At 43.0% G+C, this 26,032-nt stretch overlaps 1 protein-coding gene across 2 annotated transcripts in view; it reads right to left on the bottom strand.

Annotated features, from left to right (window-relative positions):
- Positions 1-3,425: 3,425 nt before the first annotated feature.
- MFAP3L (microfibril associated protein 3 like) overlaps positions 3,426-26,032 on the bottom strand; it is a 35,909-nt gene continuing 13,302 nt past the window's right edge. The window contains exons 3-5 of one of the 2 annotated variants that reach the window (XM_032186091.1): positions 21,028-21,323; positions 10,255-10,662; positions 3,426-7,227 (exon numbers count right to left, since the gene is read on the bottom strand). In XM_032186091.1, the coding sequence (XP_032041982.1) occupies positions 6,365-7,227; positions 10,255-10,662; positions 21,028-21,049 (1,293 nt within the window). In that variant the 5' untranslated portion in view covers positions 21,050-21,323 and the 3' untranslated portion in view covers positions 3,426-6,364. Of the gene's footprint in view, positions 7,231-10,254; positions 10,663-21,027; positions 21,324-26,032 lie in introns of both variants that reach the window. The other variant, XM_032186090.1, reaches the window with a different exon arrangement.

Genomic DNA, 26,032 nt, shown 5'->3' with positions numbered 1-26,032 from the left:
TTATTTTTATACATTAAGAAGAGATTACACAGGTAGAGAATATTTAACCAAGAAGACACCAGAAGAGAAATGTACTTCCACAAGTCCCTTAAGGAAGCTGCAGTCACCTAAGCAGAACTGTAAAAAGGACTGGAAATATCTTCCTTGGTAAATGCTATCCTGAGAGAAAGACTCTCAGGCAGTACTTTCCTTATTTTTGTGATGATTTACTTTGGGACCAGGGGTGAAAAATTCCTTGATTTTAGGAATCTCCTTTTCCTCCACTGTAGTATGCTTAAATGAAAAAATGATTAAAATTATTTAGAATTTAATATACTTAGAAGATAAACTCCTCTAGATGTTTTGAGTGAGGAAAAAAAATCCATTTTAATCATAAATTTATTTTTATTTTTACAATTATTTCCTGAGGCTGTTTACTCTTGCAGGTGTTAGAGAGAAGGATAACGAAGCATTTTAAACAGGTGAGATCCATACTTCTCTCCTTAGGAGAGAGCTTCATTTTCTGGCTGCTATTTGCTTTGAATCCTGCTTTCTGACCAAGGTCCTGTCCCTCGGGCAGGAAGGTACTAAAGGACACCCAACCCACGCAGGAGATAACCTGTCTGTCTGGGCTCATCTTTAGGGAGAAATAGTAACAAGCTGCAGAAAGAGGTGAGTGGCATTTATTTTACTTATCTGTAATTATCAATTGAGAATGGCTGGGCCTGAGCTGTTAATACGAGTGCTTTACTGGGTGGTACAGTCAAGACCTATGCAAGAGAAGACCAAGGTATTTCAGAAAGACCACCTTGTGCTCCTTGAGTGGGAGCTCCGCAGCTCTGGGGCTGTGTATGCTTGGCCTCTGACACACAGCTAATGGCCCTGAGAATAATTTCAAAACTGGGGGGAGAAGGAGACGAGGCTCTTTCTGGTAACTTGGAGTGGTTCCTTGCCTACAGTGCTTGCCCACACAGGAGAGCTGTGCTCAGAGATTAACAGGAATCTGTTCTCCAAATGGAAGGTGGCTGTACAATGGCAAATTGATTTGATACTCATTAAATTTATCTTAAAAGATAAGTGAGGTTTTACATATACTCTCCACGCTATAGAAAGCTGGCTGTTAATTGTCATTCTCTTCTCTCCTTGGGGTATGAAATAACTTCTCCTTATGTAACTTCTGTGTCCTACATCTGCCACATTTAGTGGTTGCTGCCATACATTGTGATACTGTAAAAGAAATCAGTATCTTAGCTTCAGTTTCTCTGACCAGTTTATAGATGTGCACGTGCTATCATGGATCCATGAGTCAGCCTTTACTAAAAGAGTTTAATGGCTCAGTTTGGGCCTGGGAGCCAGAGAGCTAAATATAGACCATAGCATTAGAGCCTGTTACAGATGGGGAGAAAAAGTCCATTTGGGGACTTACAAAAAGTTGGTTTGGAACAGAGGTGCCTGTAATGCAGGCACACTTGTCCCAAGCACTACTTTGCTCTGTTCTGAGACTTCTCTTCCAAGAAGTAGCACTGCAGAGCTGGTAGGGACAGAGAAAAGAGCAGGAAGTTAAGACATGAGGAGAGGAGACATGGAAGAAATGGACACCAAAAAGGAGTTGATTCTAAAGTCTCTGAGCTGGTTATTCCAGGCACTGGTGCAGGACACGAACACAAAAATGTTCTCTTCTGTGGGGAAGTGAAGTTGTAGCGCTGCAAGTAGCTGGGCCCTGAGCTATGCACCAGCTTTCCCTGCCTCTGGTCTCAGTAAGAGAGCAGAGACCCCTCTGCCCATCCCCATCTTTCTGTTGAGATATCACCCCTCAGCAGCACTTAATTTTGGGGTGCCTCTGTCGATATTCACATAAAGCATTCTCCTCCTCATGCCAGATACCTTCCCTTCATAAGAAACACCTGGTCTGGGAGGAGCGTGTTTCACAGTGTTCAGGAGCATAAGCACGATCCACCAGCTCACGGGGACCAAGTGCTTGGTGGTATCTGAAAACGCTCTGAGAAAGCTGTCAGAGTCCTTCAGCATGCTGAAGGGGGGAGCAGCCTGAAGGGGTGCCGATATTATTAAAAAACAAAACAAAAACAAACAAACCACAGTGTATCAAGCTACCCCACTTACAGACATGGTCCCACACTGAGACAATAAAATAGCATATGTCTCTGGCCATATGTATGCTATTTTTATGCCCCCTTCACTATTCTTGATATACATTTGTAGATAAATTGTGGAAGTTTTTCATCACCATTAACTCAACTGAAACCATTGAAGAAAAATGTGTTCCGAATATATTTTTCAAAGTTAGATTACCTTTCCAAAGAGCAGAGTTAAAAGATAAAACATTGTAGGTTAAAAATGCATTTCCTTTGCATCTATGAAGCCTTCAGTTGTCCCACGAAGTATGGCTTACTTAGGAGGCCAACTCTTAAAACAGCATGCTGCCAAGATACTCCACGAAAACTTCTAAAGTTCAACACTTAACACTTTTCAGAATTAGTTGCTCTGAATCAAACTGAAGGTCAGAAAACCCTGATTATGCTACAGTACTTTTGTCAAAAGGTAACTGCAAACAGAGGAACTGACACGGTATGTACGTTAGAGTAAAACAGGCACTGATTTAAAAAAAAAAATCAACATCTGCCTGTGTGTGCCATTCTGCAAGACTTATGATTACACAGTAATTCTTAAGCACAGGAGCAAATGGCTGTGCCTCACCTAATACCAATAAACCTGCACAAAAATGCTGATCTCTACTTTTAAAAACATTTTAAAATGACAATTGTAAAAAATGATGAAGGGTAGAGATTTAATCACAAGCATACTCAAATCAGACAACAGAAGAGGGTCAGCAATAAACAAATGCTGCTCAGAAAGAAAACAAGTCAGTAGACAGTGAGAACTACGTTCAAGTGGTCTGATTAATACAGTCTTACATTTAGTGCAAAAAGATTAATGAATGTCAGAAATCAAATCCAACACTGATTTCTTGTGCTGCAGAAATCTAGTCATGTTTTGTGAAATTCCAAAAAAGTATTTTAAATGGTGTAAATATATCCTGCAGATCTCTTTTCCTTTCTAAACCTGACCTGGTGCTTTTAGAACACAAACTCACTTGGACAGGATTTTCCAGATGCTGAGTGTTCTACAAACAATTGCTGCTTGGTGATGTGATAAATAAAACAATATAACAAAAGGTGTGCATAGACCAAATACGAGAACAGATTGCTAAATGTCCCTGAAGTGCTTAAGGCGCATGAAAATATGTAACAACGCAAATGTTAATGTTTTCTTAGAACCATCATGGATTTCATATTTGTTAATAGTGTCCTTGCAACAACAAATAGCCATTCCCTAGGAAATACTGCAAAACCAAATTGCTTACTTTATGATAGCACAGCCAGAAAATCTGAAAGAGGAAAGAAGGTTTGGATCTTTGCCCACATAGCTCCCACAGAAGAAAGTACCTGAAAGCATGTAAAAAGCTTTATTCTTTCAGGTGTTATACAATAGATGCATAAAGACACATGAAAAGAGAATGAATACATAAAACAGACCCATTACAATCTGTATTTTCTTTAGATACAGTGCTGTTGTTTTTATTCCGGTAATACCACCAAGCTCAATGTCCAAAGGCTTTACTGGCTAGGCCAGCCCTACCTGTGGCCTCTCAGCTCTGAGTGACTCCAGCTCCAGCAAAGTCAAAGAAGTTCCTTTTGACCTTGCAACAGCAGAAATTCAGCACTGTACCTATTACATGCCGCTAATCCAAATAACTGTTGTTTATAAATAGTTTGCAAAGTGTGCTTGCATTTAAATACACAATCTTTGTGGGCAACCTTTGGAAAAAAATATAATCTGTATCTTCAAGGAAGTTTGCACAGGGACAGTAAAGAAAACCATGGGGATTGTTTGCTCTTCCATATTGCTCAATAAATAAATAATAAACAGTTTGGGCAGCAGTCAGGGTCAGAACTGCCTGGTGCCCAATCACCACATGAATATGTGAAGAGGTCTGATCCACACTGTAAAAAATTTATAATTAAAATACTATTAAAATTAAATATGGTACTTTAATACAATAAGCTAATATTGAACCTTTTTTTGTTACTGAAGTGCAATTTTAAAGTTATTTTTATGCTTTGAAAGAGAACATCATTGCTCATCTGAGCAATTTTAGTTGGGCACCAAGCAGATAACTTCAAAATGAATTACATCGTTTGTAAGTGCTGGGCAGGTAGAAAAAACAAGATGCATCTTTTCAGGAGATTAAGGTGAATAAAAGTAATTCAATGCAAGTTCCTGCTTTTGTTTCTGCCCTCATCTTTTTTCATACTAGAAGCAAATTAAGGGACTTGAAGAAAAACTGATGTGAACACTGAACAGAAATGTACTTTGGACTCAGACAAGGAATTAAGTTTGCATCAGAAGTGTTTTCAATCGCACTGGTCAGAAGTGAGGTTCCTCATGGTGCTCTACCCTGTGTTCTAGATTTATATTGCTTCTAAAATATGTCCAGCCACATTCCTAAAGGGACTTTGCCCCTGCGTGTTTCCTTTTGGGTATGTGCAAATGCGTTTTGTATAGATGCCTGCCACAGTGGTAAGCACAAATGTTAGGCAACTAAATGCTGTCATTTTCACAAGTTCAATTGCAGTATCTGAAGACCTTTATTAAACAAGTATTTTTTAATAAGTATACAAAGGGAAGTCACAGGGTGTTCCTGTACTACACTGCTATTGAAGCTCTGCTCTTTAAGAAGTCCACAAAAAACCTCATTGGTTTTTACAGATAGCTGCAACATTGCCTTTGCGTTGTCTTAATGACCTGTGCAGTTAATATAGCTGATTACCTCTGAAGGACACATGTAGATGTGACTACTTCAATAAAACATTTGGAGAGCCATCCGTGCATCATCTCCCCATAGACTTAACTGACTTCTTTTTCTTCAATATACTCGATTCCAGATTTGAGTATCTATACTTACACTACAGTCTTTCTTAAAAACTATCATGTGATTGTTCATTAGTTCCAGATTAAATGTGTGTCAGATAATTAATATGCTATTAAGCCTACAAGGGCTCCTCTTGGAAGTGCTTTCTTTTCAGACTCACTCCAGAAAAGGTCCTTTTTATTGTCTGTCCGCAATAGAAATTAGCACTTTCCTTCCACTCCTCGCGTTTCCTGGCATAAATGTCGATCTTTTTTAATGCCACAATTGCCATAATCATTAAAGCTTTACTGGGGTAAAGTCATGTGTTCTCAAGTAGTGAACATCCTACATATGTAGGAGGTTCTTCAAATACAAAAGAAATTATAACACAGTAAGCAGTTTGTGTGATCATCCTTGTAATTTTACAGCACGCTTTTTAGTGTGGTTGGTTTTTTAATTAGGATAAAACATTCCCAGACGCATTCTTATAGATGAATTTAGGCTTGCCCCTCAGAATACGAATCTGAAAAAAAAAAAAAAGACAGTCCCAGTAAAAGGGTCTTCTGCCATTTCAGCCTTGTCATCAGCTGTTCCCTGGAGTTTGCAGGATTGCTGCTAATGCACCTGCATGTCTTCTAGTAGGGCTGCACATACTTACTCCTACCAAATTACTACAAAACAAGACATCTGGCAGATTTGCAACTGTTTTCCATATAAACTTCTGGCAGAGTCAGAGATGGTCAAATACATGCAAAAACACCCTGCAGAGCTGTGACTGCAGCATTCTGTAAGATGTTGAAGGGCTTTCCTATCTGTAAAATACACCTCAAAGTTGTTTCTTGATGTGAAAAAAATACCTGTTGGCATCTTCATTCCATGGAAAAGAGAAAACTTTGTGCCTAAGCAGCCTGGTCTCAAATGAAATGGAAACATTTTAACTTTCCTTAATAGCCCTCTAAATCACAATGCAGCACAGCAAACAGGCTTTGTAAATGGGATCTATTAGGATTTTATTTGGCTATTGGAGTGCTGCCTCTTGGGCAATAACTCAGATTCACAAGACAATACTTGCAAAAATGCAATAGATGGAAATAATGAGAATGAAGGAGGAAAATGAAAACCAGTTTTGTGTTTAGCAAGTTCAAGTGTCCTACATCAAAAACTACCAGTGACTTCAAGAAGCCACTTACAGGTGACTCCAACCTAGAAAATGCTGAGGTAAATGTTTCTTGGAAATACTCCTAACCCCAAAGAGCAATTAATATTAATGTATTAGCAATTATTCTGCCATACATTATGGTAAACTAAAGTCAAATTGAGAAGAAAGTGCCAGATAATCCACATACATGCTTTTGCTATGATAGTCTCCAGGTAAGGCTTAGCGGCAAGTACAATATGCATTTTTAAAAGAGCTCCACCTGATTTTCCTGCTATGCATAGATTCAGGAGTAACTATCATACATGGCTTTCATATATAACACATGTACTTTTGTCATTTGCCAATGCTGTGTCATCAGAACTGAGTTCAGCAGAAGGCTCAGGAGGAGGCTCCACAGGAAGTGCTGGTGTTTGAGGAGTGCCTTCTTCCTTGGTGTCCAGCTGCACGCTTTCTTGTGACTGACCGTCCATGCAGTCCTTTTTGGACAATGGGTGAACTGACACTTTTATTGCAATCTGTTGAGGTGGCTCGTGCAGTGACGATGCGTCTGAGTCAGCTGTGGGAGAGTCACTGCGCTTCAAAGCATTTGGGATCATATACAGCTCATCTGTTTCAGTGGTTTCCTGGCCTTCTGCTGTCTGCCGTACAAAATTCTGTCCTTGCTCCTCCAGACCGACAACCTCCATAATTTCTTCCATTATAGTCCTGCAGTTCATGATGAGAGGTGGCAAAGGTACGCTGCGAGCAAGCTCTTCAATGTAGCGAGCAAATTCCATGGTCTTGAACTGTGTTACTTTGGCAAGCTCGAGCGTTTTGGCTGAAGTGATAATTGGGATACGCTTTGCAATCTCAAAGGCTTTCTGGAGTTTCTCTGCTCCTTCTGTTCTGAAGAATTCATTGATTGCTTTCTCCGTTTTCTTCAGGTGACTGCTCATCATACATAACCGGGTAATGTTCAGTATCATAACAATGGTAAAAGCTACGAGGCAGACAATCATGTAATAGATTCCCATATCTCCAGAAGTATAGACAACCCTCAGTGTCACAGTATTGTTAACGCTGCCATACATATTAGATGCGACACATGTGTATTTACCTCTGTCTTCAAAAGACACGCTGGTAATGTTTAGTAGCCCATTGTCAAGAAACCACCATTTTCCTGCTGGAGAAGAGACAGAATAACTTGGTAAGAATATTTTGTTCACATGATCAGCATAGTCTTAAACATCAGATTTGACCTCAGATTTTAGAGGAGGGAAATAATGTTGACAGGAAGACAAAGAATTTACCATCTCAGAGAGTTTTCTCTCTCTGAGATCCTAGCTAGGTTACTATCAAATCATTGACATCAACTTTGACTATCATAGAATCATAGAACAGCTTGGGTTGGAAGGGACCTTAAAGACCATCTAGTTCCAAACCAACACTTTCCACTAGACCAGGTTGTCCAAACCTGGCCTTGAACACTTCCAGGGATAAGCTTCATCTTTATTCAAACATTGCTACCATTTAAGAGTTGGGGATAAATAGTTTTTTGCTTTATTGTGTGTGATACAATTTATTAAATTGCAACTTTGCTGGAAAAAAAAATAAATTCAACTCTCATATGAAAGGCTGGAATCAATTCTTTGCCTCATGGAAACCCACCCCTGAAGTTCATACCGGGGATGGAATAGCTGGAAACTGTATGAGTGCCTCTGTGCTTTCTGAATATTTCACACAGGGAGATACCATACAGAATATTTCCCTGTAAAACAACAGCATAGGCTGATGTAAGTGAACAAGATCATCTCATAAATACTGCTGTGCAGAGGCAGAGTCAGCTGCTTTCTAACACAATCCCAAGCCATTCCTGAGAGTTATCTGTGAAGTCAATGATGGATTTTCAATAATCTTCCACATCAAGGGATTTCAGGTGTTTACCTGAAATTTTGTTTGCTGTATGAAATATGTATTTCCTTACACCTAACCTGCTGCAGTTTAAGTCTGTTGAGGCAGCTGACCAAAGACATTGATTCTGTGATTAGAGGCATAAAACACTACAAAAACCCAGTGCAGTGGATTTAAATCACAAAGCAAGGATTGCAGTCCTGCCACAGGTTGGTATATGTCTTGCTTCTACATTTATTTTATCCTTTTTGTGGAAATTCTTTTGTTGTTAAGAAGATTGTTCTATTTCTTGCTTTATTTCTTCCATGGAAGAATCTGTGGGCAACTTTGAGACTCAAAATAAGTCTAAAAAAGCCTTTAATTCAGAGCAGTTATGGGCTTTTACCAGTTTGAATTTTTTTCTAACTAAATATGGCTTGTCCAAATTGTTTTTTACATTACCTCCAGTGAAAACCTATATAGAAAATACTCCCCAAGACTCCTACTTCAGTCCATATATGTAATTAATGTAATTATATCTTTTGATAATCCTCATTTAGTGGTGTCAAGCTTACTAGAATTTATAACTTAGCCAAAACAGCACATTTGCCCTAGCTTAGTTCTTGAAAACAGCTGAATCACTTTGCCTGAAATTAAAAAACATAGAATAAACAAAAAAATCAGTCTAAAGCAAACCTTCACACACACACAAATCACTCCAATCAGTTAAAGTTAGGCAAATTTTGAGGGAAACTGTCTTAAAGTGGATGATACTTCCTTCTCCAGCTCTATGATAAGATACACAGTATTGGCTGCTAAACATTTCTTGGAATTGCAGTGTTGGCAAAGTAGGTCTTTATTCACTGTAAAATGACAAGATGCCTTGCTGATGTACCCTGGCTCCAGCTCTGATAAATGACATAATAGCATTGAACTGTGACTCAAATACTGGTTTTGTGCCAATGGATCCTGGCAGATAGTGTAAGCCTAATGAGAAAACAGTGATTAGAAAAGGTGTCATTGCTGGTTTTGTTATAGCAATTCAACACCTTTTTCAGCCTAACCACATACATAGTAGAGGAATGTCTTATACTAGGAAACAGTTCTTAAAGAAAAAGCATCAATTTCTTAAAGGAGGAGTGCAGTGTTGAAAATCTAGGTTAAAGTTATATTGTCTTAATGCCACATATGTAATTTTTATTGATTTGTTCAAAGTTTTTGCTTACCTACTTGAATGTTTGTGTTAGTAGCTACCTCTCTCAGTCAACTACACAAAGACCTAAAGTTAGACACCTAACTAAATGGGAAAACTTCCAGTGGTAAACTGTAGTAAAACACTCTGGAGCTCTAGTACACAGTATGTTGCCATGACCAGAGAAATTATATCTGAAAGTCTGCATAACTAGCTCAAGTAGTTCTTTTCCCCAGCTTTACAAAGAATGATAAAATACACCTGCTAAGCAGTTTACAGACACACTGTTGAAGCACATATATCTGGCTCAGTCATTACTCCGTCATAACAAAGTTCTCCCTCAGCCCAGCTATTATATAAGCTGTCCTGCATTAGTACGAATTACTAGAAGTTTATTTCATCATGCTGTGAACAAAGCAGTCGGTATGGAAGGATTACATGAGCAAAATACCCTTCCTTCCTAGCAAATATTCCCTATATAACTAGGATTATTCACCAAACCTTCCTTTAAGGAAAACAAGCTCATGTGAAATGGAAGTCTCTGGCAAATACACCTGAAGAGGCTTACTGCAGTCAGGATGGCTCAGACTTGGCTTGTCCCTGTAGACTGCTTCTCCTTTATAGATTTTTCTCTTGGTCATTCAGGGCATCTCCTGTTTCTCACACTCGCATGGCACTATGCATAAAGACAAGAAGGCTAGCAGGGAGTTAGCTGTGTGGCAATGAACCATATGGTTCATGGCAATGAACCATATGTCAAGAGAATCCTTCCTTGAGTTGGATAATAGCTTTTCTGTGTTCTTTGGTGCCAAAGGAAACAAAGAGGAAAGAATGGGAAATAAGATCAAACCTGAAGTCTTCCAATGAAAAGAAAACCTGCCCACACCTTAAGCACTTCAGCTTGTTGGTATGTTTTACTATACATAACACATCACAAAAATTATTGTTGTTTTCTTCCCAGGTGTGCACAACACATTTATAGCTGCCATGATCCCAGTGTGCTTTCATATATTTTCCCACAGGCAAACACCATTGTCAGGCCATTAAATTAAGGTTTTTAGTTACCCTGCTGAAATCTGAAGTGTCTCAGGACAGGCTACACTGCTGAGAATAACAAAATCTTACCTTTATTCTCTTCCTCTTGGAGCAGCTGGCCATTGGAGTTGTACCATCTGTAATGCGGACTAGGACTACCTTGGACATTGCAGTCAATCAAGGCACTACTCCCCTCCTTGACTATAATATGGTCGATGCGGGAGATGACCACAGGCAAAGAACCCGTGTTCATGTCAGTGCGGTTGAAAGTGCTATTAGTCACATCCTCAGCAGTCGTCAGAGCTGCTAGTAAGATGACAAGGCGAGTGGTGGGCAGAAAGTACAGAAAGTGGTGGCTGCTCAGTATGTTCATTGTCCTCCGGTGGCACACGCAGCAGGCAGGGAACTGGAGTCGGTGCTGTTGAATGCAGGCCCTTGAGGTGAGGAGGTCACAGGAGAGTTTTACTTTGATCCACGCAATTGTATGTTTAAAATATCCTATAAAATAAATAAATAAGTACAATGAGATGGCATGTATAAACAATCCATTAGATGTGCTCTTTTAAAATAGTGACACATCCATTAATGCATTTCACAATCATCAGCTCAGTGTCTTGTCTAAATGCTAATGTTATCACAGTCCTTTTTCTTACTGGAAAAAGATGCATACATTTTCCTGACAATAGTGTTGTTCAGAGTGGCAGGCGTGGGAGAAGGCTTTTATCACCTAGACACTTAGGAGCAATTTAGCTACAGCAGCAGCTACGGTTTTATTCCAAAAGTTCGATAGATTTCTCTCGCTTTTTTTTTTTTTAAACATTTGCAAAATCAACAGGAAAACCAAAGGTACAGTGCGTCAAAGCTGTCACTACCAATTCAGTGCTGCATCTCTGTCACGTGCATGGTCTTAGATGAACTGTAAAACGACATCAGAAAGAATTACTCCAGGAAAGGTTTTGGAGCTTGCTAGTGACATAACGATGAGCAAGGTTGCTTCGAGGTCCAAATGGAATCGGGTCTTTTTCATTCCTTATGTGGCATGAATTGTTTTGCCTTCACAGTTTTTACACACTCTCACTACAATATTTTTCCTCAACTAATCATCTACAATGGGCTCTTTCTTAAACAGTGATTTCAGTTTGTAGACAGAGGACAGGGCTTTACAAATGTGCTCTCTATTGGCCACATTACACTCCCAGTGAACACAGCTGGCATTCACTGCTGACTGACGGCACAATGCTGGCCCCAAAATGAGCACCATCAAAAATTTCACCTAGAGTCTGTGGGCCACAAATTATGTTAAAATCACATCAGAATATCTAACTCATGTTTTTGTAAGGTAAATAATACAAACATAATGAAAATTATTAGTTAGAGGAATCTACCTGGAACCTAATATAGAACACAGTAAGTATCCAACAAATTTTCCCCAACTGAACATTTCACTTGCAAAAGGTTTGAGTTTTATTAAAGACCTAGGTGACACCAAAGTATCTCATCTACCTTAGACAAGGTTAGACAGTTCCAGATATATGGGAAACATTAAAATAAAAACAAACAAATAATCCCCTTCCTTCTTTTCTCCTTTATTCAAGAAGGAAAGAAAACATTACTGTCTTTCACCGATTATATTTGAGTTAGGCTGTTTTCTTCTCCATCCTCTGTTCTCTGTAAGGCACTGAACTTGATTTCATACAACTGTTATTAAAAGAGCAAATTAGTTTTTTCTGTGTTGTAGGATGAATCATTACTGGAAATGACAAACCATGTATTTTTAGATAAGCTGCATGCATGGTATGGATGTCTGTCACAATTCCAAGCTTGCTCTCACTTTTCTTCCTTTTTTCTAAATACTCAATATGGAAATATTTGCCTTGAAGAGCCAGACTAATTTTTTAACTTTAAAATTAATATGCAAATCACATTTGTCATAAAAAGCTATAAAAACGTTGACTTCAGAAATCCATTTCCAATTATGCAAACTGCAGAGTCTGTATTTCAGAAGCCCTCTATAGGTATAGCCTGTGTAAATCTGCACTTTGCAAAAAAATCTTCGACTCTGCCTGTTCACTTCAGTAACTATTTACATCTCATTTCTACTACTCCATTAACCTTGGAGACTGCCATTCTTTATGGCTACACATATTCAGCCTATAAAATGTTTTTGTACAGCGTTATAGATCTGCATTGCGCCATACGGAAAAGCCAAAAGACACGTCACACTTCCTGGCAAGGGAGCAGGAACAAAGACTGGCTGGATTAAGACAATGGGAAGGGCAAAAGAACAACATACATTCATCAAGCTTTGTATTGCTAATTACTGGCTGCGGCCAGTAATTACTGTATTTGAGCCTACCGTATTTTTTGATGGCAGAAAAATCTGTAGCAATCAAACACATTGTTTAGCATGGAGAGGAATCAGAATTGCGAAAAGAAATAAAAGATCACCCCAGCAGGTGAGCAGAAACCACGTGAGGAAGGACTCCGGTGTACTGGGAAGCTGGGATCGGTTGGTGACCCACTGAATCCCTGCAGTGTAGGGATGCTATGGATGGATGTTTTGCAGAGTGTGATGGCAGTAACAGCGTGAGGCATGCCTGGTCTGTGTGGTCACCTGTGCTTAACACGGAGCATATGAAAGCAAAAACTGAACTTCTGTGTAGCAGTAACAAATCTGACTGGTTTACGTAGCCAAAGAGCCGATCGCTTGTCTGAAAATAACAGCAGCTCCCTCATTCTGGCACCACAGAAGGATATCATAAATAGCTGCAGTAAAACTTAAGAAATAGAGCCGAATAATTTACATCTACTGTGGGAGATTCATGCCTACTCGTGTCACTCTTGGGAATGTACTTTCCCATGTATGTTCCTGGAATGCAGAATGTTAAGAAAGCACTTAAAACCTCCACAGATGCATTGCTGCTTGAAATAAATACAGTTTGATGGCTGGAATGAGCAATAACCAGGCAGGAGACTTAAAGCAAGATGTTTGGAAACGGTGGCTGCTGCTTTCACATGCCATCCAGGGAAAGGCTCTTGGGTATGTCTGAAGAGTCAGGGAGAGATGTCTCTGAAGGAGTGTTTTAAGCTGCCAGTTTAAACAAATGTTCCCAGGGCAACTAAGAAGTGATAGAGAATCTTCTCTTTGGCACGCATGTCCTAGACACTGTTAGTGAGGCACAAAAAAAATGGAAATAAAAATAAAAGGTTTTCTCAGCCCTACCTAGCAAGAGAAAGTTAAAGGGTGACCACTCAGGGAGCTGCACATCCCTGCTAATCTGTTGCGCAGGACCACAACAGCTGTAATCAGGGTAGGAGAGCAGGAAGAAGGAGGGGGAGAGAGACAATTGGAAAGGGTAGAAAACGTGCTCACATTGGACTCTGGTGTGAAGGGAGATTTCCTGAGAGTTTCTGTCCTACTGCTTTGCCTTAGGCACAACAGCAGCCTAAAGATATTAGGGAAAACAACTGTAGGAGTCAGCTGCTTTGTTAAACCTAAGTGATGATTCAATCACACGACTAAATGGAGAGAGTAAGGAGACTGAAACAGGGCTGCTGGTGATGTCAGCCCACTTCTGGCAAAGTCATGATAGAATCCAGGGTACTGGGGAAGTGGGCACAGTGCTATCACGCTGGATCCTGGTCATGACAGGCATTAATTAACTGTGGCCCATGATAAACCTGGTGAAGGCAGCCAAAATGGTAACTTTTTACCTGCCCCTAAGTCAGAGAGCACAGCTAGGTTGACCAGACTAAAACAGAATGCTGCAGTAACTCCTCAAGTCTGAGGATAACACAGGACATAAGACACTTATGTCTGCACTGTAAGGATTTGCTCTCTAGGAACACAATCTCTGCGAGCATTTTTGCCCCCAAATAGGAGATTAATATAAAGCAAAATATATGGTCATGGAAAGAATGGGTGCATTCCTTTCTGCCATCCTCAAAACACACATACAAGATACATGTAGAAGACTTAGAAAAACTATAAGTTTATGGTAGTGTTAATGTGGTTACATACTCTTGCATTTTACTTCTTTTTTTAAACTGTGGTGCATGAAAGGAAAAGAAACACCCTTAGCTGTCCGAGCTACCTCTCCCACTTCCAAAGCTGTAGCGAGGGACAGGCTTACCTCTGGTGGTACCAAAGAATCCCTAAATTCTCCTCCAGCATCTAATACACAGATAACATCCCCTGGCATATTGTATCTGTAGCAAAATTTGCCACTGAAAGACAGTTGCCAGGGTTCCTTGCGTTAAGTGGTTTTGGTTTTTCCTTCCCCAACCCACACAGTGTAAACTGAAAACCTGAAAGTAACAGTGCTGCTCACGGGATTAACTTCCAAGGAAACATACACGAGACAAGCCACATGAGGGAACTATGACAGGTTTTCCCTCTAAGTGACAGGACTCTGTCGCCACACGCCTGCCGCTCCAGACCAGCAGCACCGGCGAGCTTCAGGGCCGCTTCAGACCTCGGGGCACCTCTGCGCTCACCCCTTACCTCCCGAGGCAGTCCTGTGAGAGGAGAGGGCAGCTTCAGCCGAGCGGCAGGAGGCCGTGTGGAGCGCCGGCGCAAAGCGGGGCAGCTGCCGCTCTCTGACAGCCCCAAGAAGCTGCCGGGGGGACACCTCGCCCCCTCGCCCCCAGCCAGCCCGCAGCCGGGGCTCCGGGGGCAGGCAGAGCCCTGGGACCCAGCAGCAGCCCCGCTGCCCTACCCACTGCTGGCCCCTGCCAGCTGCTGGTGCCGGGCTTCCAGAACTATTACACATTTTTCTTCTAAGTGACGGAACAGCTGCCCCTATGGTGTTACCTATGCATTTTTAGCTACAGAAGTTCCCTGGAAATAGGCTCAAAACCAAGCAGAGCTGCAGGCTGATGGTATTACTCCTAACCGTGAAATGGACCAACCTGAGGTTAAAATTTCTCAGTCCAAAACCATCAGTGGTCTGATGAGAAGACACTTGCAGTTCAGACTGGCTGGGAACATTTATCACTCAGAGACATGTTGTGGTCTGACTGACCCTTTATTTTTTCATGTTGCAGATGAGTTTACTTCCCAGTATTTCTGCCACCAAGGAAAAGGACTGCGGGTGAGGGGCTACATTTCTAAGTACTGCATTTGTGCAGAACGATGTGATGACAGCGCACACAAGAACAGAAAAGGAGGTCAGTGATGTATACCTCTTCCTGGCTTGATTTCTTCTGTAAGACTTGCCTGTTCCTGTACTTGGAATTATGTGTAATCCTATTAACTGTGAGGTTATTCAATTCAGAAGTGAAGCACCAGAAGTTAGCTCATTGTACAATGCATAAATTACATTCCAATAGCTTTAGCATCACAATGCTGTCTTGCTTAACTTGTAAGTGATCAAGAAAATGAAATGATTTTCACTCTAATTCTCATTTGTCTATAAATAACTATAAAGATGATGCTACAAAATTAAGGCTAATCCTTTATTATTTAAAAACTACTTACTACACTCCATCTTCAGACCAATCCCCTCTCCTGGTTGCCACGGGCAATGCCTTTTCAAAGTGGACAGCAGTAAAAGCTAACAGGTGTTACTGGAACAGGAATGCAGAAGAATGAACCATGTGGCATAATAACGGCACAGAGAAGCTAAGAAGCTGGCTGCCAGCTCATAGGCTTAAGAGCAAGAACCACTTAAGGAAAAGGTTAAGCTGTTAGGGTCCAGACAGGCAAGTGAAGAGAAATATCACTCATTTAACAACTAGCAGCAATGTTCTGACTTATTTCTCTACTCATTTGTTAGTCAATAAAATATTAAGGCTTGGTTCTGAAACAGCTGCTCTGTTCATTCTTCTGCGGAGGACTTCAGTCCTCCACAGTCCTATCTGCTTCCCTGGCTATGTCAAAAAGGTGGCACATTGGTAATGTTCATAGGTTGAAGAGCTTCCTTCTGCCCATCTGGGCTGGTGCTTCCCAACTGGGCAGCAGCTCCCAGCTTATTTATGTGTTTGAGTCTCTTTGGCTGTATTGAGCTGCCTGGGAATGCTGGAAAGTTGCCTTCACAATCCCCTTTATAATCCTTTTAAATATCAGTATTTTAGAATGCGGAGACAAGCTGAGAGTGTTGACTACAGCCTAATAGAAAATGTGCTTGCCCTTATCCACTGTACTTACACAGCCAATGGTGTCTTTACCATTTAGAGAGGACTTATTTCCAGCCTAAGTAATTAACGAAACACCAAGGTAAAGAACTAATAACTTATTTGGGATAGCTGCAGTATTACTTTTTTATTTTTCCTGACACGTAACAGTCAGATTCTAAAGTTTGTGGGCTATTACCTGCTGTTAAGTCAGGCTTCTTGATGCTACAGAACACTTGGTTCTGGTAAATCTAATCTTGAAATGGAATAAAGCAGAGATAAGCCAAAGACAGACTAAGATAACCTTTACAGACTACTGACTTCAGAGGATAGATGAGTAGGAAGAGATGTTATTAAAAATACATACAAAATTGAATGATGTAAAGAAGACAGCTGAGGCATACGTATTCACTGTTTCTCATAATACTAAAACAAGACCAATTTCAGTGGAACTGAGGTGGAAGATGGGACAGTGGGAAGAAAGAGAAGGAAGATTCTTTTATTAACATATACCTAGACAAAAATTTATTCACACAAGGTAAAATAAGGAAATTAATGAAGATTCAAGAGAGACCATATATAATTTACATGCAAAGGTTCCTGGATTATGATCATCTGTGCAGTACGTGGGGATTTATCTTTCTTCTGTGTATTCCTTGTCCTCTAAATGTACGGCTCTGGGTAGTGAATGAGAATGGCTGTTGGTATGGCAACTCAAACTCCTTTTTAGGACTCTTTTAAGTTAATTTTATGTTTCATAGACACTGGTAAACTATTCCAGGCAAACATTTATGAATTTGTTTTAGAAGGTGACAAACGGTAAATAAATAAATAAAGAAAATGGAAACGTCAGGGCCAAAGCTTATTCTACCATTAACAGCAGAAATGGAGTAAAACTCACAATGAGTATCTTTCAAAGTTATTTTGTTCTAGACGCAACCAACACTGTAGGGGAGTAAAGTTAATGACTGTAAAGATTCATTTATTTCAGTTTCAAGGTTCAATAGCGTATCAATAAATACAGCATGAAAGTACTAAGCAAAAAGGTTATTCCACATTCTGTATTTGTGACCGAACTTACCCCACATAGATAAAAACATCCTGTATGCTATATCCAGACTCTCTGGGTAGGGAATGAAGCACACACCATCCTATTCAGCAATGGTAAAATGAAATTCTTCATCCTCCAGATGTTGCCTTTACAACCATATTAATATTTTAGAAGCCTAATTGCAAATAGGTATTTTACTGTCAAGTTCTCCTCAGTACTGTTCCTCTTTGTCCTACTTCATGCTGTGATATTGCAAAACTAGCCAGCATATGGAATCCTGGAGACTTTAAAACCCCTTTTGCTTTAAAAACTTGAATGGTAGCATTGATTTAACTATGTCTTTGAGCGGTCTGGTGGTTGTTCTCCTTACTCAACAAATGCTCAAAGACCTTAATCCATTAACCTAAAAATGAATAGATGAAGCCTATTGTTAGGTAATTACTGGAGAGATTATTTAAAAGTACCTCAAGAATGCCAAACCTCTGAAAAATTCCCTTCTGATGTTGCAGTTCCTGTAATCTCAGCACCTCTGCTATATCAAGTCAACTTTTTGTGAAATACACTGAAAAAAAAATGCTTAGGGAATTTGGATACTTTTCACTAAATAAGTTGTAGTTCATATGCACGCTATTATATGGGATGAGCAAGTTGAGTGTTTTCTTGCCCGTGTTTTAATGACTGTCATAAAAACAAAGTAAAACTTTATATTTAGTGGAAAAGCTTGCTGTTTTTATTCAAGACAAGTACTGTGGGAGAAATGTCCTTCTTCTGAGGTGTAGGCTACCCAAATCATAAAGCAGATTCAACCCTGTCAGTAGTGGAGAGACTTTTAAAGGCACATCTGATGTTTGACTAGGTATAAACTCTTTACAGGACTTGGAATGTTCCAAATAAATACTTCTTCTATGGAGATTACCTAGATTAATTTAGCATTTGTATTTATTTGGAGGCTGGACAACTGCCACTCAATGTAGTTTTGTGTACAAAGCTATTATTCTGGAAACATCTGTATGGCTTTAAGAGACACTTGTTTAACTCCTTGCAAGCTTTCAGCATAGCTGCTGCTGTTTTACTGTTGGCAGTAAATGCAGATGGTTCAATGCCTGAAAGTCCCCTTTGTTGAGAAAGGGGTAACAAAGAAGACACAGAGAATCTCTCCCACGCTTCCACATACACATGGCCTGGCCTCACCAATTTCTAGGTATCTTTCCTTTTCCTTACTCACCTCTTATCTTCTATTTATACCAGCACTCTGTAGGCATTATTCTGCAAACAGTCTAAGTCACTGAAGTCAGCAAATACAACAGATCTTATATGTTCTCAGCATGGCTTATCTGTTCTTAGTGGAAGGAACACAGCAATGTGGAATGGGGCCCAATTCATTTCCTTCTACTTTCTCTTCTTTTGAGCTGTTTGCCAAAGCTAACCATCCTTCAGGCATATCTAATTGTTTTCTTTTTCCAAATGAAGATGAAAAATTCTAGATGTTAGATGTTCAAACAAGATGTAAAATTAAAAATCAGGTTTTCTTTAAACAAAGATATGAAGGGCTTTGCAGAGCTAAAACTTCTACTATTTAATTTCTAAATTTTGTACGTGCTTTGAATAAGTGAATATTTTCAATTCGCTACATACAGTTTAACTAGAAACAGTATTTTAATAAAAGGCTCCCATTTAAGTGGGAATATAAAAGAGAATAAAAAAAAAAACTGGGAGAACACAGTAAAGTATGACTAATTCATCTATGTCCCCATAGAATTGCAAGATGCATATAATTACCAGCTTTTAATGACTGTTTTTCACATTTATTGGTTTCCGGGATACTGCGCAAAGAGGTTACACGTGGGTGCTGGGATTAGGACAGGATTAAATTTGTGAGGGGGAATTTAAAGGAATCTAACCATTCGTGACTGATTGCAGTGGAAAAGATCATTTTAGGTTAAAGTGCATGTTCCTACTTCCCCCACGAGAATCAAGAGGGGACAGCAGACAGGATTCAAAGGAGTTTGCATTGCATCACACAGAAACTTGAGTCTTGCTTGTATACAAGTGAGATCAATACAGCCCTTTCCTAGTGCATCAATATATGGCCATAATTTAGGTGCAATCATTTAGGTAGAGCTCACAAATTTACTAAAGAATGTCTTGCAATTCAGACTTTTGTGCCATTATATCTACTCTGGACTGAAAAATGTGACTAATATTGCAGTCGCATGACTGCCTAACCATCTTTTGACAAGCTGACCACAGATTCTGCACGGAACACCTAGCACAGCAACATCATGCTGAAATAACTGCTCAGAAACATGCTCGTAAATGAAAACTGTACCATGTGAACTGCTACACCATAGCACACCACAGCCCACTGGCATTGTGCACCCACTATCCAGGGACAAGACATACTGGAGAAAACCCAGTAGTGCCGGTAGGAGTGGGCACCGTGCGGTCACACAGGTGTGACTGGGGACTGCACGCACAATGGCGCGGTGGCAATGCAGTGTGCAGTGCCTGTTCCTGCGTGACTTGAAAATATCAGCAGAAATCTTTTGTTGCTATGAAACTCTCAGAGTGGCAGGACAATTAAATGTTAAACCTAAATAGGCTGTTCTTAATGTAATTCCCCCATTTGTTGTGGCCCTCTTCCAAAATAAGAGATTTACACATCTGTACAGAGTTCCTTATTTCTGATAATCAGGCACCACTTTCACCACTTTACTCTGAAGTAAGACAGTCCACTACCAATTTTTTTTTTTTTTTTTGTTACCTAAATGAAAATCACTAAATAATTTGAATTCCTCTATCTTGATAGAGGAACTTACAGGAGAAGGTACAAGTTTTGTCTGCCCTTCACACCTTTCCTGCCTGACAGATTTAAAAAAAAAAAAAAAAAAAAAAGATGTTCTAAAATGCTGTTATGGATAATTTTAATCACGGTAACTGGTGAAAGGTAATACTGTTTTGGAAGTGATGTTTCTCAGATGGGTCTGTATGTGGTTAGAAAATGCCACTGCTTCACTTAGCAGAACTAAGTAACAGAATTAAGACTACAGAGAGACATCTGCAAGGGTGCTGATCTGCATGGCCAGGCAGCAGCTCAGAGCTTCAGGGATGAAAAAATTCCAGGCAGTATCGAGCAGCCAGGTCTTACGCTACAGTCTTCTGGTGACAGTTAGCACAGCTATTTTATCTGTAAGCTTTCTCAACGGAAACCTGCCTGTGTTGGACAAATACCAGATATCTCTGTAACAAAAGTGGGAAGAAAGCTTTTTCTTGGTGATGGTCTGCGATTTGTCTAAGTATCTGAAAAAAATAGTATATATGCGATGTGCACTCAAGCTGTGTGACTTGCACTCAGAATCTAGTGATGTTGATATACTGCAGTCTAGATTAGATGGCTTTCAAGAAAGAAAGAAAGAAAGAAAGAAAGAAGATTCCTACTACAGCAACCACCGGTACCCAATGGTGCTGTTGCTAACTGTACACACTAAGCCAGACAAAAGATTCCTGCCAAGCAAACATTGCCTCCGCTAAAAGGAGATCTGCCGTATTTTGTCCTACTGCAGTGAAGAGAGAAACTGTTCCGTAATGCATTGGCTCTTACCAACTAAAACGCTGCGTTTTCCCCTTTAAACCCCTTTGCGTTATCCACCACGAGCTAACTTCACAGTTGTTTTTTTTTTTTTCAGCCAAATACGTACCAAACGAGGTCGCATTTTGCATTTGGCGTTGCCCGCAGCCGGTGCGTCTCCTCCCGAGCGGGGTTAGCAGGGGGGCTCCGCAGGAGTCGCTCCAGGGCACCCCTCGGGGGGCCGAGACCGCGCAGGCAGCGCACCCGCCGCACGCCCGCCGCTCCGGGCCGCCTCCTCCTCGCTCCAGCCGCTTGCCCGGCGCCGCTCCAACCCGGCCCGTCAGGCACCAGCAGCACCGGCGAGCTTCAGGGCCGCTTCAGACCTCGGGGCACCTCTGCGCTCGCCCCTTACCTCCCGAGGCAGTCCTGCGAGAGGAGAGGGCAGCTTCAGCCGAGCGGCAGGAGGCCGTGCGGAGCGCCGGCGCAAAGCGGGGCAGCTGCCGCTCTCTGACAGCCCCGAGAAGCTGCCGGGGGGACACCTCGCCCCCTCGCCGCCAGCCAGCCCGCAGCCGGGGCTCCGGGGGCAGGCAGAGCCCAGCGGAGCCGGGCACCGGGCAGCGGGCAGCGGGCACCGGGCAGCGCCCCCCCGAGCGCAGCGGCCGCCCCCCCGCCGCCCGCTCACCTGCGCGGCGGCCGCCCCGCGGCAGCGCCCGCCGCCGCCGCGCCCCTCAGCGCGCCCCGCGCAGCGCCATGCCGGGCCCGGGGCGGGCGGAGCGCGGCGCTGCCGCAGTCCGTGGGGCCGGGCCGAGCCGAGCCGCTCCGCGCCGTGCCGAGCCCTGCCGAGCCGAGCCGTGCCGTGCCGTGCCGTGCCGCAGCGCTGCCCCCCGCACCGCCGGCGCCGGCAGGGAAAGTAGGTCAGGGCGGCACTGAGCATGCTCGGGGCCGGGCCGGGGGGCGGCCCCGGGGCCCGCGGGGGGCGGCCGGGGGCCGGCGGCGCATCCCTCGGCGGGGGCACGGGGCGCGGGGCCGCCCGCTGCGGGTCCCGTCGGGCGCGGTCGCACGGGGCGGTGAGGGGAGCGGCGGGGGCACGCGGCGGGGGCTGGAGCTGTCGGGGGAGCAGGGGGTCAGGGCCGCGGCTCTGCGGGGCAGGTGCCGAGCCCGCCAGGAAAAGGCGAAGGGGAGAGCAGCGGTGGTGCAGAGAACAGGGGGACGCTGACCCCAGGGAGCCGTGCCGAGGGCCCGGGCGCTGGCCACACCGCCTGGCCCGCAAGGAGAGCAGGGGTGGGTGCGGGCACTGGCAAGAGCAGGGCTGCCGGCAGCCTGCCTCCTGCTGTCCAGGGTACCGGGATGGGCGAACTGGCAGGCAGCGGGGAAGCAGCAGCTGATGTTGTCAGGTTGCGCCAGAGCCAGGTGCCAACCGAGGGAACAGGTCGTGATTGCTTCTCGCTCGCCCAGCCAAGCATTTGGTTGATGGAGGAGCTGTTTCGGTCACAGGACCTTACTTGCAACTGACCTGTGACTTACGCTGGCTTGGCTGCTGCTCTCTGTGTGCATGTCAGGTATACATTGAATTTCCGTATTTAGAAAATTCACACATTTTTGTTTAGTCCATCTCCAAGTGGCTACCACCTTGCAGTAAACCCGTGTTCTGGGAAATGGCTGTAGGAATTCAGATACCAACACACCCGTTGAAGAGGCAGCACTGCTGGGATTTTTATATTCACGTCCACGTCTTGCTGTGAGCCCACCACTGACATTAGAGCCACCAGTTATTTGCCCTGGGCCCCTTCCTGGGAGGTCACCATCTCCCATGCTTCATGTGGCTCCCATGCCTGTCCTCCCAGTCGCTGTAGCTGTTCTGTGAGCAGCTCAGAAGGGAGATGTAGCCACGGAGGCTGCAGTGCTCTTCGTGGTCTGGAGCAGGTAGGCAGCAAGGACTTGCGCCACCACAGTGGTTAAAAGCAACGGTGAGTGCTGCTAGCCTGCAGTTTCCTTCAGTTCAGTGCTTCCTCTGTGTTGCCCACTTCTTCCTTCCTTCCCCATCTCCCACTCTTGCAACCAGCGTGTAACAGCCTTGAGGAAGAGAGCTGAGTGGTAAAGGGGAACTGCCTTTTCCAGCACCAACTGTGCACAGCTGCTCTCTGACCATAAACTGATGGCCAGAGGAGGATGGCCCTGCAGCAGGTCAGGCTGCCTTGCCCAGGATTTGAAATGGCTGATCCTGCGCTTGCTGCCGGCGTGAGATACACTTACCTGGTATATTCTCTGTGTCTCATATGCCACAAGCTTGGCATGCTTTCTGAACTGACTGTGCACCCTGGTGGCTATGTTTGATGCCTTTGGTGCATAGGAAGTGCTAGTTAGGGTCCCTGGGAGATAGCGGGAGTGCTAGCTTCAAACTCGTGCAGTGTCTGAAATGCTGGTTTGTCAGGTGTGCAGACCTGTGCAGGTGCTTTCCTTCCTGACTTTCTGGTCATACTTCCACGTGCGCACAGAGGTCAGCTGCGCGGGGGCTGGAATGCAGGCCTTCCGGACGTGCACTCCAGCTCCCAGTTAGCTATCAAATCTGCTTAATTTACTTGAGATTAAATTATATACAGCTGAAAGAGCTTAAAGAATAAAACTGGGAATGTTGTGCTTTTGTTCGATAATGCCTGCCGCAGATAAACACTGACCTTTTATATTTAGGACTACAGTGAGCACATTTTACCCCTGTAAAACCACAGCATTGTTTAATAGGAGAAATCCGTTTACCTTACAGTAAACAGCATTTTGGTATCACTAATTAGTGGTATCTGGACAGCAGAATCAGGCAAGCTTTGTAATCAAGCCGTTGGAAATTTAAGATAAAATTAACTTGTATGTTTAGGGTAATTCAGGTCCCTCCATCCACTCAGTGGAGTAGACATAAAAAAGGCTGAGACAAGCCTGTGCACCACACGACATAAGGTAACAGCAGAGAAAGAAAAGAAAAAAGGGAAGCTTTCAAGTGTTATTGTAGAAAATAGCCACATTTGATAGCTTAACAATCAATATAGATGCATGAGGTGATATTCCATTTAGAAATCAGATGCAAAGCTGGTGGCACCTCTGTAATAACGTATTTAAGAAAGGGTGAAAAATGCTACGCAGCAGTTGTGAGAGAGAGGAGTGGGAAAAATGTGAGACAACCAGCCCTGCAGCTCTTGAGGTCAGTGCAGCAGGAGGGCAGGAGGTGCTCCAGGCATGCAGCAGCAGTTCCCCTGCAGCCTGTGGAGAGGCCCCTGGTGGAGCAGGCTGTCCCCCTGCAGCCCATGGGTCCCACAAGGAGCAGATCTTGGATATAGTACTTTTGCAGGTCTTTCTGTCACTGGCAGCCTTTGCACTTTAATCAGCATCTGCCCCTGGAGTGCCAGTTGTTTGCTTTGCCCATGTCTTCACCAGAGACCAGTAGTGTGCAACTGCTTCCTTCCTGAAACACTTCTTTCTGCACAGTTTCTTGGTGTGTCTTGTGCCACTTTCTCCAATTTCTTCGCAATTTCCTTCAGGATTTCAGATGACCTCTGAGAATATTTTTCTGTTTCAGTTTTATACTTTGCTCTTCGGGGAGCCTCGGGATGTCAGCTGGGCTCCAACACAGGATCCAGCTGAGACACAGGAGAAGCCCTCCCTGTGAGGGTACTCATGCGATCTCCCTGCAGGTCAGCACCAGAATCCAGCCAGGAAGCTGGGTAACCATCGCCCACAGCCACACCTGGGGGATCGCCCTGAGGCTTAGGGACAGGATCACGCTGAGGAGCGGGGAAGCCATCCCTACATACCTACAGGGACAGCTTTAGGATGTCATCGGGGCTCAGGAGCAGGACTCCACTGAGTGGCTTGACCGCAGCGGCATGTGGGATGTTCCCGAGGCTCAAACCCAGGATCAAGCTCTGCTGAGCACATGCCATCATCCACTCCTAGTGTTCACTGTGGAGCAGCCCAAGCACCCTGGACATGCAGGGCCACCAGGAGGAGGATTCGGGGACCGGCCTCTGTTCAGCACAGGGGCAGCCCCATCCTCTCATCTCATAGAAGCCGTCCTTGAAGCCCCCTTGCTGCCAACACCTTGCCATGTAAACCCGGTGCAAGGAGACAGTTCTTTTGGTAACTGGCAGGGGAGAGAGCTTGCTTTGTACCAGTCCTGTCAGAAATACCTTACTCTGGATCATGTCCTAGAGTGTTGTGGCTTAATCATTGTGTTCTGTTCTCAGTCCTCCTCCTTACATTTTGAAGTAAACTCAAATTTAAAAACATTAGGTATGAAGCTTTTGATCTTACAGTGTTTTTTAAGTTTAGCTCGTAAAACCATGTAGAGGTAATTGTTGCCTGAGGTTCTGGATTTGTTACCTTCCAGTTCTGTTGATTTTGTCCTTTTTGTCCTCTACAAATGTATGGATAGGAATGACCAAGTAAGTTTTATTCCTCCCTATGCCTTCTCTTCTAAGGTATGCAGTAAAATAAAAAGCTTGGTTTTCTACCTCCACTACGACCCTTCTTTTTTGTTCTACCTGGGAGAGGAAGAATTTCTGTGTAGAAGACTTTCACTGCAGTGATCCATTTTCCTTACTGATTTCTGAGGGAGCTTCCTGAGCTCTGATGTAAACACACTCCAAAAGTGAAGCAAAAACATTGATTATGTGGTCACTTGAATGCTCTCTTGCACAAGATGGTATTGGACAGTTTTGTGCACATTTGTATTTGTGACGAAGGTGGTACTGCTCGGGCTCCTCAGCAGTGTGGGCATCAGAAAGCCTAACCACATGGCTATGCTAAACCAAAGTCAGGTATATCTGTAGAAATTGTTGGCCCCTAAGGGGAGAATGAAATACACACCTCTTGTGATTTGAAGGGAAAATTTCACAATGAAGGAACAAAAAACTAGCTTCAGAGGGCTTGGAGCCATTGTTTAAAAGTTGCCAAGCTCTTTAGGACATGCAGAAATAAAAGAAGGGCTGGTGGAAGCACCTCTGCCCCCCATCCCTCCCTCACAGCAACTTGCAGAAAGAAGTCAAACCAATAAACCTTCGAGTGGATTTTGAGCCTATTTCCATTTGTTTATTTAATAATTTAGTAATTGTTTGTAAAAAAACAACACAATTGTCAGTTCTGATTTG

The sequence above is a fragment of the Aythya fuligula genome, chromosome 4 (genome assembly GCF_009819795.1).
Source record: "Aythya fuligula isolate bAytFul2 chromosome 4, bAytFul2.pri, whole genome shotgun sequence".
NCBI classification, from domain to species: Eukaryota; Metazoa; Chordata; class Aves; order Anseriformes; family Anatidae; genus Aythya; species Aythya fuligula.
This window is presented reverse-complemented; position numbering and strand designations above follow the sequence as displayed.